The following is a 15,792-nucleotide window of genomic DNA, read 5'->3' as shown; positions in this document are numbered from 1 at the left end:
CGCCCTATCTCACTGTTCCAAAAAACTGTTATGTGCCATTGCCTTGGCATATTCCTACCTTGAGAATTCGACAGGATTCTCCGCATTTAACCCCTCTGGCTCTTGGAAAATTTTGCCTCTTAATCAGAGACGAACTCACAAGCCAAAGCACAGAGCCTGGCCCACAGTAGACACGCAATATTATCGGAATGAATCTGAAAGTGGAGGCCAAATTCCGCTGGAGTCTCTTTTTCTACGTCAGGAGCGGAAACTCAAAGAACTAGAGTCCTTGCCTAGCCAAGAGACCCGCCGAGCACCAGCAGGGCAGAGGGAAAGCGCGGGCCAATTTGGAAGCGGGGATGGGAGGGGCCCCGTGGTCTGAAGTAACTTCCTTTTCTAGTTTCTTTTTTTTTCTTTTCTGTTTGGAATAACGTCTAGACAACGCCGCAGGGCTGGGCCGCGAGACCTGAGACCTCAGGGCGCAGGCGGTGTGCCGCCGCGGGGCCCACGGGCGACAGCTGGGCAAGGAGACACCAGGACGCACACCGGACGTGGGCGGTGGTCGGCTGGGACCGCGCGCAGAGCCGCGCGCCGGCGCATTGCGCTCTCGGGGCGGTCCCGGGGGCGGTGGGTTGTAGTTCCGGTTCCTTCGCGGAGACACGTGAAGGTCGGGGAGTTGCTGCGGAGTGCGTCTCGGCTCGCGGGACCGCGCTGGGATGGATTCCTCCTCATCTTCCTCCGCGGCGGGTTTGGGCTCGGTGGACCCGCAACTGCAGCATTTCATCGAAGTGGAGACTCAGAAGCAGCGCTTCCAGCAGCTGGTGCACCAGATGACGGAACTTTGTTGGGTGAGGAATCTGGGGCTGGGACCTGACCAATGTATCTACTTTCCCCCTGTCCTTGCCCCGCGGTACTTGCCCTGATGTCAGGAATTCGGGCAGGGGGAGGGTCCGGCAGCACCCTTAGTTTTCTCAGGTACCTTAGGGCGGCCTAGAAGGGAAAGGGTGACTTTAGTTTTTGGGACTGTCACGCCGGACTTTGGCTTTGTTGGTGCAGGGGTCTGGGGATCATACACTTAATGCCACTGTCCCAGCCAGCATTTTAGGCACCTAAAGTTGAAGCTCCCTATTGCTGGTCGCCAAGACTGATAAAAGTCCCCAGTACTGGTATTTTATTTTGGGAGCCCCTAGTCCCAGAGAGTCAATGAATCTCTTGTTCCTGAACACCTCAGGATTTACCTTGATTATCCAGTTGCTCTAACCGCCCCCCATGAGAAATGAGTGGCTGTAGCCTACTAACTATAAAAGTGGCGTAATCCCTACCAACATACACTTATTGGTCTTCTTGTTGGATTGTGTAATATCAAACTTTCAGGTCTGAAGGTTGAGGAATTGAGTATGCGCTGTGAAGGGACTTTGGCAGAAAGGTGAAAGGCATTTACAACTTGGGATCAAAGAGTTATCCAGCTCCCAAGGACAGCATGACTGCCTTACCTTGACATAGAAAAGTCACAGTTCAGAGGCCAAGGATAATTTTCCTTGGAAGTGGAAGGTTTGAGGCTTGTGTACACAGAGAGTAATGAATGAAAGTCATCTGAACTGCTCATATTGAACTATATATATATATAAAATATATATATTATATAATTTATATATATTATACAGTCATGGGTTTCCATAGTCCCTTTCCTATAAATTTACAGTTTAACTGGACTCTGGCCCTTAACAAATACTTAACTTCTGTTTGCTATAGACCAGAGTACTTTAATTAAAAAAAAATTATATTCATTACATTTGGGCCAGGAGAGGGTGTGACTAAGGCCTCCTGTAAGAATCTGTAAGCTGTGGGCCCTTGAGGAAAATTCATACCGTTTTTCATTGATCTTGAGAGGATTTAAGGACCTCTGGCTTAAGTAGACAAAGTTACAGAATGCCTTGCTGCATTGATTTATCCTTTTGCTTTTTTATTTGGCAGTTAATTTAAAGGCATTTAGTGGAGGCATTTTGGTATAGTCATAACGAAATTCAGTAAAGGGTTATTTCACCTGTGTTTTGCCATTTTTTTCTGGCTCTGTAATATCTCAGTTCCACCATTTTCTGGTCCTGTGACTTTGGGCACAGTATCTCTGTGCCACAGCTTCCCTCTTTGTAAAATGAGGATCAATAATAGCATCTATTTCATAGGGCTGTTGTGAGAATTTAGTGTAAGACTGGAATATTGCTCGCTTCAAAGTAAGCTGCCAACTGTGAACTATTGTTAACATATCAGATACTGTTTTTAGGTGAAGTTCTGCCTCTAAGGAATAAGAAGTTACCCCCACCCCACCCTGTTTCTCCTCCCAAGTTCTTTTTGTAATTCTGTGTCTTGTCCTGAGCAGGAGAAGTGCATGGACAAGCCTGGGCCAAAGTTGGACAGTCGGACTGAGGCCTGTTTTGTGAACTGTGTTGAGCGCTTCATTGATACAAGCCAATTCATCTTGAATCGACTGGAACAGACCCAGAAATCCAAAGCAGTCTTCTCAGAAAGCCTTTCTGACTGATCTCAGCATTACCTCTTTGGAAAAGGAAGGTAGTTCAAGAAATGAAGAGTGGTTGATGGGATGGTTAAAAAAAAGGCTATGGGGGTATTGGCTCCCACCTTTGTCACTCTTGGGGCACCCTGTCATCTAAGAATGAACAAAGACCAATATTTTGTGTGTGGTGTTTGAGGGTCATATGTGTACTTGGTTGTGTTTTTTAATGCTAACCTTGTGAAAACAATTAACAGATGAATAGAAAACTCTACTAGATGCATATTACTGTATGTGAGACTGCTTTTCACAAAGTCCCATTTACTGCTTCCCTTAATTTGGATAGTGGAACTGCTTTGTCTAATTTGATAGTGGGACCACATAGATAAAATCTGTCATTTGTGTGGATTCATTTCAGATTTCCACGGAAATGATACATATCTTTGTGTGTCTCAGAAAGGGTGGCAGTGGGGGAAGAGTGATTTGGCCGCCTCATCTAGTGTTTTGACTATCAGTGCTAGAAAAAAATATGGAATGTTCATACAATACACTTCAGCTTTCTAGTTTATCTCCCTCCTTTATACTTTGATTTAATTAAATATGTAACATGATCTTGACATAGTAACCTGAGTGTCTAGAGGTGAGGTCTTAGTTATAAAGGAATCTAGCCAGTGAACATAGTTCTTATTACTAAACTGCCACAAGGAAGAAGTTAACTTACCCTGTATATCAGGGTCCAAAAAATTCAAAGACGTGCCTAAATAAGTTACGAAGATTTAAACTAGCCAAAACCTAACAGCAGCTTCAGGTAGAGATGCATGCCTAATGCTAATCAGTATAGATTCCATTTATTGTGTTCTTTTGATCACTGAAATAAAAGGTTCTGTAAGATTCAACTCTGTGATTGAGAAGGCTTTCTACTCTGGTTATCACCTGCACCCAGGGGAGATTTGGTGTGGGCTGGTTGCAAGGCTGAAATGTAGTTAGTCTGGGTACTTGCTCTATGTAAGGAACAGCACAGTATTTCAGGGAGCTCTGACCTTTTTGTGAGACAGGAGAACCTTGAGATGAGGGGCAGGGGAGGAATTCAGAGCTGACAGTCAGTTCTATAAGTTTAGTAGAAGAGGTTATATTGACTGGATTTCCTTCCTCTGGCTTCAAATCCCAGTAGACTGGAGTATAGACCTAATGTGGAACCACTAGCATCTTCTGGACTCAAAAGAGGCTGATGGAGAAAAGTCTGGTCACCTTCATTTTCATTCCATGGAAGGATAAAGGTATTGTCTAGATTTATTGATCTTTAGTCAAGGGGCAACAGGTGCAGACCAAAAGCAACATCTCAAAAGGTGTGGAGGAAAAAAGGCAAGAGCTATGGTAAGGAAACCACAGGTGATACCACTAAAGTTGTTGAGGGCCTGTGCTGCCATTCCTTGAAAAGAATGGCAAAGCAGGTGATGATGGCATTAGGGAAAAGGAAATACCACATAGGAATGATTGCATAGGTACTGCAACTATCCAAGGCCTTGTTCAGATAGTTCATTTGAATGTTTACACAAATCACAAGAAAAATCAAGAGTACCTGGCCTAGAGCTGGTTTTGTGACTGGCTTCCCTATAATAGCTGCTACAAGGCAAATGCCCAAACTTGATACCTGACACAGAAAGTGAGCCAATAGAGAAGCAGATTATACACCAGGAGGTTACTTTGACCATCATGAGGTCCCACTATAAAGACAAGCAAGTGGAACTAGTCACCACACACGAGGCAGAAAAGATGAATCCTGTAATAAAAAAATAATTCAATTACTATTTTTAGTACTTACATAGAAATGCTAAAGTAATTTGACAATTAAATCATTGCATTCTGTAACACCTTAAGTAAGCAGCATTTGAGCAATTAGCCATTTAATGGATGAAATAATAAAATTTGTGTCATATATCTAAAGCTATATCTTACAAAAATCACTCTCAAAAAGCAAAGCCTGTATCATGTAATTATGGTCCTTTCTGCTACAGAGAAGTACATGAAGGACCCATTAGGATAGAACAAACCAGGATTCAGGTGTGCTGATCAAGAACTCTAGATGAACAAAAGGACCAACAGAATTTTGGGATGTAACTGCAATGTAATAGCTAGGCTTTATAGCCACCCACAGCTGGAAGAGGCAAGGAAGGATTCTCCCCAGGAGCCTTTAGAGGGAGTGTGGCCTTAACACCTTGATTTCAGACTTCTGATCTCCAGAACTGTGAGGGAATAAATTTCTGTTGTTATAAGCTAAATAATAATAATAATAATAATAATATAATAATAATAATAATAATAATAATGATAGCTAGACTTTATTGAGTATGCATGCTATTTGCCATATTTTGTACTAGTATTTTACATGGATCGTCTACTTAAAATTAGAATTCTGAAAGAGGAACTATTATTACACACCTATTTTATAGATGGAGAAGCTGAGGCTCAGTAATTTATTCAAGGTTCCACTGAGAACCTATATTGTAAGGATGGAATTTTAATTCAGGCAGTTTAACTCCAGAGCTGGAGATCTGACCTACTATACTCAACTGCCTCCTAATGTGTTTAAAGATGGGAAGTAATGTTTCTTTAAAGTCAGGGCCAGAATGACTGGAACATTTCATTCTAGAAATAGCATGGTGTAGTGAAAGGTTTGGGAGTCAGGCAGAACTGGGTGCAGATACTGACTCTGCTAACAGTTGTGTGACCTTGAAGAAGTCACTTAACCTCTTATCCTCCGTGTCTTCATCTATGAAATTGAAATGGTAACCTTACAGGGTTGAAAAGTGAGATCACGTGTAAAGCACCTGGCATACTAGAGGCTTTAATGGTAGCTATTGTTTATTACTATTCAGAACTGAGCCTCTTTGATAATCCTTTCAGAGTTACTGTCTGGGAGAACAAGAGAACAAGAAGCCACTTAATGAAGCTGACTGGTTGATGAAGTGGCAGAGCTAACTGAACACTAACATTAAGAATTTTGAGTTTTATCTTGCAATCAGTGGAAAGCTATTGGAGAGTTTTAAACAGTGGAGTAAAATTGCACTTTTTACATGACAAAAGTACTTAATGTTTTAAAACTTCCAAACAATACAGCATTGCTTAAAATAAATCAAAGTCCTCCCCCTTGCCTCCTTATTTGCATTTAGAAAGATCACTTTAGCAGCCATATGGTAGTTGGATTAATGCAGAGAGAACAGTAACAAGAGTATCACTAATTCAGGCAAAAGACTATGTAAGATTGAAAGGGGCTGGACAAGACATTAGGAATATGGGGAGGGAGAAGTCTAGAGTGAAGTGGAAAGGGATTAAAACATGATAGGGAAGTAGGTAGGGTATAGAGTAATGTGCTAATGAGAGGTTACCTTGGGGTTCAAAGGGCAGCAAAAGTGACTAGGAAGAGAGGAAGGTGGCAGAACTGATCATATTGAATGGGCTGCAGAGGGTGGTTACACAGATGGCTATCCCCAGTTCCGTAGCTCCAGTGTCTGGTAACTCCTGGAATTGTTTATTGCTACCTTCCAATTTAAGGAACATACCCCTGAAGTCAGAAATACTGCAAAGATTACAAATACATCATTGTATAAACTTTTAACAGCAAAATTTAGAAACAAGCCAAGAGAAAAAGATAAAATAACACTTGAGTTGTAACATTGTACTTTGATAAGGAGAGGAGGAAGGAGTAGAAGACAGAAAGGATAAAGAAGGAAGCAGTGGGGGTCAGGAACAAGCAGTTGCTTGTTAAACTGTCCTTCAGACTTACAGTTATTTCCATAGGCTTAAATCATTTGCTATATAACATGACTGACTTGTGTTCTAAACCTGTGGTGTTAAAATGAAAATTATCTGATGTGGTCACAATATGTACCTTGTCACTACAAAGGAAACATTAGCAACACTGCCTAGTTCTTTTTCTAAATAGCTATTCATCATCATGTGGCATGGTAGGCCACCAGGTCAAAAAAGCTGATCCCATTTTTCAAGCAATTTCTTCTTTCCTTCCCTCAGGCAAATCTTGGGGCTGCTCTCTTTCTTCTTTTCTTAAGGCTGTGAACACTGGGGTTCTTCTTCCCATCAGATTAACTATCATTCCTAATTCATCTCATTCTTCCTATTCACGACAAGCACATAGGCCCTTAGCATGTTCAGGGTTTTATTTTGAATCACTAAGGGGAAATCAACATAGGACAACACACTGAAAATGGGGAAAGTGCAAAGGTTGCAGAATTTTGCAATTTTCTAACAGTTAACTCTGATTTACATTCCCTTCCTTACTGATACAGTGGTTACCAAAATCCCTCTTAGTCTTTATTCTTTAGTGGGCTTTCATCAAGCTTCCCCACTTCACACAAAACTCATAAAATAAAAGGTTGTTAATTTTGTCTACATAAAAAAATCCTGAACAGGAAGAAGCTTCCATTAGCAAAGTTAAAAGATAAACAACAAATGAGGAACACATACTTAAAACTTTCATCTAAAGGACTAATTTACTTATTATATAAAGGACCTGTACAAATCAATAATAAAAGACCAAATCATTCAATAGGAAAATGGGCAAAGGATATAAAGAGACAGTTCAAATACATGTAAATACAAATGGCTCACAAACATGTGAAAAGTTTATATTCAAGAGAAATTAAGAAACCCACACTGAGATATCATCTCACTTGTTAGACTAGCAAAGCAAGTCTGATAACATACTGTTGTGTGTGGGTGTAAGGAAACAGGTACTCACATTACTGGTGGGGGTGTAATTTGGTGCCTCCTCAGTGGACGGTTTAGCAATATCTACCAAATTGTGGTTGTACAAACTTTCTATTCCAGAAATCTGACTTCTAGGAATTCATCCTGTAGAGATACTCACATGTTCAAAATGACACATAAACAAGGTTATTCACTGCAACATTGTTTGTAATAGAAAGGCACTGGAAGCAGCCTGTGTCTCAATCAGATATTGAATAAATGATGTTTCTACAATGAAATACTTACTATGCAGCTATAAAAGAGAATGAAGAACCTCTTTATATGCCAATATGGAGTGAGCTCCAATATATATTGTTAAAACAGGACAAGATATAATATGCTACCATTTGTATAAGAAGAGGAGATTAAAATATATGTACACATTTGCTTGATAATGAATAAGCATAAATTATCTCTTGAAGGATAGTGTTAACATTAATTGCCTCTGGGGAGAAGAACTAGGTGATTAGAGGGTAGGGGTGGGAGGGAGACCTTTTACTATTTATCTTTTCTCTGTGCCTTTTGAATTTTGAAACATGTCAATGTATTACCTATTCAAAAAATAAATACTATTTTAAGAATAAAATTTCTCCCTACTTTGGAAACTCAGTACTAAAAAGTGAAGAGGTATGATGGAAACCTCTCCCAGGAATAAAAGTCCTCTTTTCAAAATGCTTACTAATCTCAAACAGATTCTATATCTAGGGATGTGAAGCAAGGCTGGGATAAGGGTGAGGTGAGTAAGGCACCCACTTGCCTTGTGTGAAAAATTTAGGGGATGCCAAAAAAACTCAGTAATCAAGATAAATTATATTCTAATGCAACATTTTTCAATTAAAAATAACGCAAAAATCCATGATGCATAAAAAAGACAGGATCAACAACAGTGCCACATGGAGCCATCCTAGAGCCTGAGGCGAAAGGAAAAATGTGGGTACCATATATTTTTTTAATGTATTCCTGAATGGTTAATTTTTTCTCAGAACATTAAAGCAGTTGGAAAAAAAAGTTGAAAATTGAGAAGTAGATACATTAAAACAGCACTAAGTTTAAATATTTTATTTATACTGAAATCAGAATTTATTAAGTTTTACTTTCCTGGGCTTTAATGGAAGCAAACTCATAAATATTTTCATTAAAAGTGATAATATTTTCATTATTTTCTTAGGCCTAATAAGAATATTGATTTGGGGGGAATGCTAGTAACCTGGCACAATTTAAATGCAAGGTAGATATTGGAGCACCCGTGGAGATGAGAATCACAAGGTAAACATGGAGTATTCAGTTATGCCATGCTAAGGAGTTTGGGCTTGACTTTGAAGGTGATGGGAAACCTCTCAAGTATTTTAATCACATGTTTTAGGAGGGTTATGATCATACCAGCGCTGAGGACTAAAAAAAGAACAAGAATGGAAGTAGAGACCCAGTCAGTTTTTAAGGTAGAGATGTAATTCCGAGATAGATAGGCTAAGTTTTGATGACTAAAGAAGAAGAGTAAGAGGAAAAAAAAAAAAGAGGATAACCAAGCATTCAAGATTCGCCCATTTACAACCTATTCTGTATCCATATTATATTACATATGCATTCCAGAAATGTGTCAAAGGAAATTAATTACTCTCTCCTATCTAAGAAGCATGCCAGGTAGCTTTATTTTTGTTACAGAGCTCACCCAAAACATTGAGATCATCTGATCAATTTTCTCACATTAAAAATGACCCAACCATATATTAAAGGTACATATATGAGTTGTATCCTCCTCAGCCTCACTATAGCCCTTGGGAAGGCATTGGCAAGAAGTCTGGAATTCTGCCAAATGTGCCGAGACTAGGATAAAAAAAAATAAAGGGCAGCAGACCTCTCAGGTAACTGGTAGGTTGATATTTTTGTTTTATTTTTTAGGCAAGCAAAAATATTTAAAAATGAAATAGGGCAAGAGAAAATTATTTACATTTTTCTATGAAAGAAAGGAGGATGGCCTTCTCAATAAAGAATTAACATGTAAGTCAATGCTACCTGCCATTTTAAGATTATTTTCTTTTAAAAATACTCTTTTGATGTACATTTCCAGTAATATGGCAGCCAAAAGAGCCTGAAAACCCTCCTACACTACAAAACACTTAGAAATATGGCTTGGTTAGCTCACTAAGTAAGGTGCTTAGGTTTTGATGGCTATGTGGGGTCAGGAGACAGAGGCCTGGGCCTAAGTAAGGCAGACAGTTGGAACTGAGACACCTGTAGAAAGTTGGAACTTTCAAAGGACTATACCTTCAATAAGGGTGAGCTAAACCAAAAAATCCATTCCTTACTTTATAGAGATCACTTGGGATATGGGAAAGTGGAAAAAATGTCTCTGTGAGAATTTTTAACCTCAAGCCTGCTTTCACATAGGGTTCAAAATGTATGTTGCAAGGTCCAGGCATCCTCCATGTCAAAAAATTAGTATAAAGTGGTTCCTAGCTATTGATATCCCATGAACTACCTGGCAGAAGCAAGATAAAAGAGCTGTAGAGAGACAAGAGACAAGCCCTCCACAAGATTCCCACAGGTAGAGCCACATTGAGCATGACTTAATAAAAAATTAAGAAACACATGAAGAGACACCCACCATAAGCCGATGTCTGAAGACACAACAGCAGGATTAGATCCCAAATCTTCAAATGATAGAATCATCTAATACACACTGTGGAACAGCTGTTTAAAATGACTAAAGACATAATTAAAAACAGGAGACAAGAATAACACTCTTTAAAAAAGATCAAATGAAAAAAAATTCTACAAGTAAAAAAAAATAGTTTTAAAATTAAAAGCAGTGGATAGATTAAACCACAAATTGAGCACAGCTAAAGACAAAAAGTGGTAAACTGGAATATGGATACACAGAATACAGCACAGAGAGGTAAAGAGACATAAAGGACAAATGGAAAAAAAGTAATATTCAAAGACCTAATGGCTGAGAGTGTTCCAGAAGTGATGAATTAAAGATGTAAATTCTCAGATTCAGGAAGTCTGAGTCCTGAGCAGGATAAATACCACTAAATTTACACTTAGACTATTTTGCTGAATCTTCCGAACATCAAAATAAATTATCATAATGATAAGACTTAACATTTTCTATGTGCCAGGTTGTTCTAAACACTTTACTCAAAAGATAATCATTTTAATATATTAGCATATTTTCTTTGATTTTTAATTTATGCATGTTTATATATATATACACAAGATTTTCAAAGAAAATTCTGAATGATTCTACACATAAAATCTTGTATTCCACTTTTTTTACTCAACACTTTTCCTTAAACATTTTCCCACATTATTAAGTAGCAACAGCGACAACTGCATTTTAGTGTTGTGGCTATGAACGTGGGTTTTGAAGCCAAACTTTTGTTTGAATTCCAACTCACCATTTACTACCTGTGTAACAGGTGAGTGACTCATCTTCTCTGCTCCCATTTTGTCATCTGTAAAAAACCTACATCCTAGAGTTACTGTGAGTTACTGTTAACTAAGCTATCTGCCAAGCACTGTACTAACCACATAAATAATCTCAATTATCACAAAACCTCTATGGGTCAAACCTGTTATCCCTATTTTACAGATAAGAAAAGTACAGCTTAGAAAGACCGTTAAGTGATTTGCCCCAAATCACATAGTCAGTGATTGTGCTTCAACTTGAATTCAGATCTGTCTCCAAAACCCATGCTCTTGATTGTTATACTACACTCTTCTTCAGTATATTTGAATGGCTTCATGGTATGCACAGATCATAAAACTCACCACAATATTCCTCAAATGTTGCACATTTAGATATTCTCCACTTATTTCCTATTATACATAACCCAGTGAAGAACATCTTTGCCCATAAAACATTGTGTGTGCTTCAAATAAACCCTTTAGGGTAGTTACCCTGAAGTGGACTTACTAAGTCAAAGTATGAATATTTTAAGGCTCTTACTATATATTGGCAAACTGTTTTCCAGAAAGGTTGAAACCATTCACATACCTATTGGTAGTGTATTAGAATAGGGCTGAATTTTTTTTCACATATTAACCACTTATTTATATGCTTTGCCCACAATTCTTTACAGACGTTCATTTTTCTAATTTGCTTGCATTTTATATACTTATATGTTTATACATGTTTCTTGCATATATATATGTTACATGTAATATGTATTAAGTCATATATTATAAAAAGTTATAATGTATGGACATTAGCCAGTTTATCTTGTATATTTTAATAAACTTATTTTGGAATAGCTTTAGAGTTACAGAAAAGTTGTGAAGATAGCATGAAGAGTTTTCACACCCTCACCCAGTTTCCCCTATTGTTAACACCTTACATTAGTGTGGTACATTTGTCATAATTAATGAACCAATATTGATACATTATTGTGAACTAAAGTCTATACTTTATTCATATTTCCTTATTTTTTACCTATTGCCCTTTTTCTGTTCTAAAACCCCCTCCAGGATACCATAGTACATAGAGTCATCATGTCTCCTTCGGAGCTTTTGGCTGTGGCTACTTTTAGTTTATCATAAAAAATTGAACCATGAACAACTGGGTTTAAACTGTATAGTTCACTTATATATAGATTTTTTTCAATAAATGGACATTTTTTTGGAAATTGACAATGATTTGGAAAACATTTTTATCTCTAACTTACTTTATTGGAAGAATACAGTATATAATACATAAAACATACAAACTATGTGCTAATTGACTATGTTATTGGTAAGGCTTCTGGTCAACAGTAGGATATTTGTAGTTAAGTTTTAGGGGGGGTGAAAAGGTAAACATGGATTTTTTGACTGCACTGGGAGGTGGTTCCCCTAACCTCTGCATTGTTCAATGGTCAACAGTATTTTTGAAAATCTTTTACTTCTAATTTATAATTTGCTTTTCTCATGTGTGCTGTTTTCTAATGGATGTAAAAATTACATTATATAGTCAAGTATATCAATATTTTTTCTGTGATATCTTTTGCCATACCTAGGAATTTCTTTCCCATACCAAAATAAGAGAAATGTTTACCTATATAATCTTATTGTTTTGTGTTTTCACTTTTTATATTTATATCTAATTCACCAATCCATATGGAATTTATTTTGGCATATGGTATGAAATAGGGCCCTAATTTATATTTTTCCAAATAGTTACCATTTCTCTGAGTATCATCTCTTACAAAATCCTTCCTTTTCTCACTGATTTGTGATCTCCTATTGCCTATTAAGGTTTGCTTCTGGGCTGTCTATTCTTTTCCACTGTTAGGATGACCAGCCATCCCAGTTTGCTCAGCACTGTCTCAGTTTTAGCACTGAAAGTCCCATGTACTGGGCAACCCCTCAGTCCTGGGAAAATGGGAATAGTTGGTCACCCTATCCACTGCCAATTCTTGTGTCTTTGCTATACTGTCTTATTTACTGTTGCTTTATAATACATCTTAATAGCTCGTAGAACAACTACCCTCACTGTTTTCTCCAAAAATTGACTGTTTCTTCTTCTAAAAGAAATTCAGAATATTTTACCAAATTCTAATATAAAAATTCTATTGGGATTGCATTACAATTACACATAATTTGAGAACAGACATTTTTGCAATATTGAGTCTCCCCCTTATGCAATATGGAAAACCTCTTTCAAGTCTTTTTATGTTTCTCATTAAAGATTCATAGTTCTTTGCATATAGGTCCTTACATGCATTTTATTCCTAGGCAGTCTAAAATTTTATGCTATTATATGAAATGGGGTCTTCCATTATATTTTATAAGTAATTAAAAAATATCTAAAATTTTATGCTATTATATGAAATGGGGTCTTTCTTCCATTATATTTTCTAAGTAATTAAAAAATACTTTCACTTATATCCATATAATTTTACCTAAATGCATAAATGTAAATAAATATATACTTTATTGACCACAGCCATTTTTCTTTTTTTTTTTTTTCACTTGGGTACCCCAACTGTTCTCCACTTCTACCCCTGCCACACAAGTTAACCACCTAATATTTATCTTTCCATTTCCCCCACACCTAGATAAGCCTAGGTACATGACAGATAAATATAGATGATAGGTAAGTAGATGGATATGGATACGTGTATTTTTTATCATTGTTTTTAAAAATGGGATGATATTATATGCATCTTTAAAATATCCCATAGATATTGCCAGATTGTTTTCCATGGCTATAATACTAAATATTTCTACCATCGGTGTGTAAGAATACCTGTATGGGAAAAAACACTCTTCCTCCAGTGTTTCTCCTTTACTCTCACTACCACCACACAGTACTTCTGATACCAGATGTGTGGGTTTTCCACACATCAAGCAATTGTCTGACACCAGCTGGGTATTCTACAATTCAGTTCAATTCTAACACTGTCAATCTGGGATTAGCATCAGATCCTACAAGTTAAGGGTTCAGTCCCACAAGACTGCTCCACTCCAGACACCAGTCAAAAGTCCCAGGTTGTCACCTGTACTTCTGACCAACCAACTATAAACCAGGTTCCCATGACCCCCTCTGGTTTGATAATTTGCTAGAACAACTCAGTAGAATTCATGAAAACACTTCTGTTTACTGGTTTATTATAAAAGATGTAATAAAGGATATGAATGAACAGTTGAACAATAAGATATATGGGGCAAGGTCCAGAAGGGTCCTGAGTGTAGGAGCTTCTGTCTCTGTGGCTTTAAATGTGTCCTGGCATGTAAATGTGTCTACTAACTCAGAAGCTCTCCAAACCCCATATTATTGTAATTTTTATAGAGGCTTCATCGAGTAGACATGATGGAGTATGAATTACATTTCCAGCCTCTCTCCTCTTCCTGGAGGATGGGAAGCAGGGCTGAGGTTCCCAGCTTCTAATCATGGCTGGGTCTTTCTGGTGATGAGTTCCCATCCTGAAGTCATTCAGGTGACCACTAAGAGTTGCCTCATTAGAACCAAAGACACTCCTATCACCTAGGAAATTACAACAGATTTAGGAGTTCTGTGTCAGGAACCATGGTCAAAGACCAAATATTAGAACAAAAGATGCTACTGGTGCTCCCATTACTTAGGAAATTAAAGGTTTTCAGGAGCTCTGTGCCAGGAATGAGGGTCAGAGACCAATATATATATTGTCTATTATTTCACAATACTCTTTTCCCACATACCCACTAGCAAGACATTTTTCCCCAGTCTTAAACCACCCAAATATCCATCATAGTAGACTTGCTGGATAAAACATGATACATGGAAACAATGGAATGCCATGTAGCTGTAAAAAGAAATGAAAAAGGTTTCTATATACTGCTATGCAGTGATCTCCAATGTATGCCATTAAATGAAAAAACAAAGCACAGAACAGTATTAAAGTATGTTACTTTTTATGAAAGAAAGAGGGAAAATAAGAGCATGTATAACTACTTGTTTATGTTTTCAAAAATGAACAATGAAAGTATAAACTAAGAGCTAATAAAAATGGTTACTTCAGTGTTCCTTGAGGAAGGAACATGCTCTTGGGGGTCAGGTACAAACGCTAGACTTCTCTGAAGGAGTCTTTTTATAGTATTGACTTTCGAATCATGTAAATTTTTTCAGTTACAACAAAAACCAAAAAACCCTGGAGTTGAAAACAAAATAAATACAAGTTACTATAAATATATATCAGTTGTTGGAAGAAAGGCACAGAGAATTATTCTAGGTTTCTTTAAAATACAGTGACTTTTTTTGGTATTAGAGCATCGTTGGTATACAATCTCATGTGGGTTTCAAATATACAACACAGTGGTTCAACAGTTACCCATATTATTAAATACTCACCCTCCTCTAATGGTGTTACTATCTGTTAATGTAGCAAGATGTTACAGAATCATTGACTATATTCTCCATGCTGTAATACCATCCCCATGACCAACTTACATTGTGATTGTGAATTATTGTGCCCTTTATCTCCTTCACCCTCCACCTGCCCCTACCCCTACCCCTTGGTAACCACTAGTCCATTCTCAGTGTCTATGAGTCTACTGCTATTTTGTTCCTTCTGTTTAAAACACAGTAATTTGACTAAACTGGTGGGATATATCATGAAGACAAAAAGAATCATAAAAAACTTAAATGACATTCAATAATACTATTTGTTAGTAATAATACTGGAATTGTTACTTTAAAAATAGGGGAGTAGTTAGAAGTCAAACTTTTCTGTGTTTGAATTCCAGCTCACCATTTACTCACTGTTATCTAGATATATAGTAGACTAAGTTAAATAAATACTGGATATAGAGTAGAATAAAGTAAATAATTATGTTAATGTCATTAGCAACAGAGATTTCAGCAAAAGAGAAAAGATATACAAATATAAAATAAAAAAGTAAAATCTATAACCTTGATTTTGAACAGGAAATATAAGAACAAACTGATTTATTTTTCATTCTAAAAATATCTTTTCAATGTGTATATAGTTGAATAGGTCTATCTCTACTATTTATGTAGCTTCTGGATATACACTTCCCCTTCCCCTGCACTCTATCCACAGTCTACCAGACTTTCCATA

General features: G+C 37.3%; 2 protein-coding genes across 2 annotated transcripts in view; both read left to right on the top strand.

Moving 5' to 3' along the window:
* The first annotated feature begins 610 nt into the window (after positions 1 to 610).
* Positions 611 to 3,384, top strand: TIMM8A (translocase of inner mitochondrial membrane 8A). The gene is made up of 2 exons (XM_017661408.3): positions 611 to 827; positions 2,357 to 3,384. The coding sequence occupies exons 1-2, from the start codon at positions 696 to 698 to the stop codon at positions 2,516 to 2,518; spliced, it is 294 nt and encodes a 97-aa protein (XP_017516897.1). The 5' UTR covers positions 611 to 695; the 3' UTR covers positions 2,519 to 3,384.
* TAF7L (TATA-box binding protein associated factor 7 like) overlaps positions 2,527 to 15,792 on the top strand; it is a 61,287-nt gene continuing 48,021 nt past the window's right edge. The window contains 2 exon segments of the mRNA XM_073228196.1: positions 2,527 to 2,547; positions 3,657 to 3,765. The gene's annotated coding sequence lies outside the window, so the exon portion shown is untranslated.

Source organism: Manis javanica, chromosome X (genome assembly GCF_040802235.1).
Source record: "Manis javanica isolate MJ-LG chromosome X, MJ_LKY, whole genome shotgun sequence".
NCBI lineage: Eukaryota > Metazoa > Chordata > Mammalia > Pholidota > Manidae > Manis > Manis javanica.
The sequence above is the reverse complement of the archived record's forward strand: the minus strand, read 5'-3'. Positions and strand labels throughout refer to the sequence as shown.

What these genes read in the sequence shown, in the direction of transcription:
- TIMM8A (XM_017661408.3), top strand. Translation starts at nt 696, where the DNA reads ATGGATTCCTCCTCATCTTCCTCCGCGGCGGGTTTGGGCTCGGTGGAC. An exon ending in AGATGACGGAACTTTGTTGG is followed by an intron (nt 828 to 2,356) that starts GTGAGGAATCTG and finishes TGTCCTGAGCAG; the next exon opens with GAGAAGTGCATGGACAAGCC.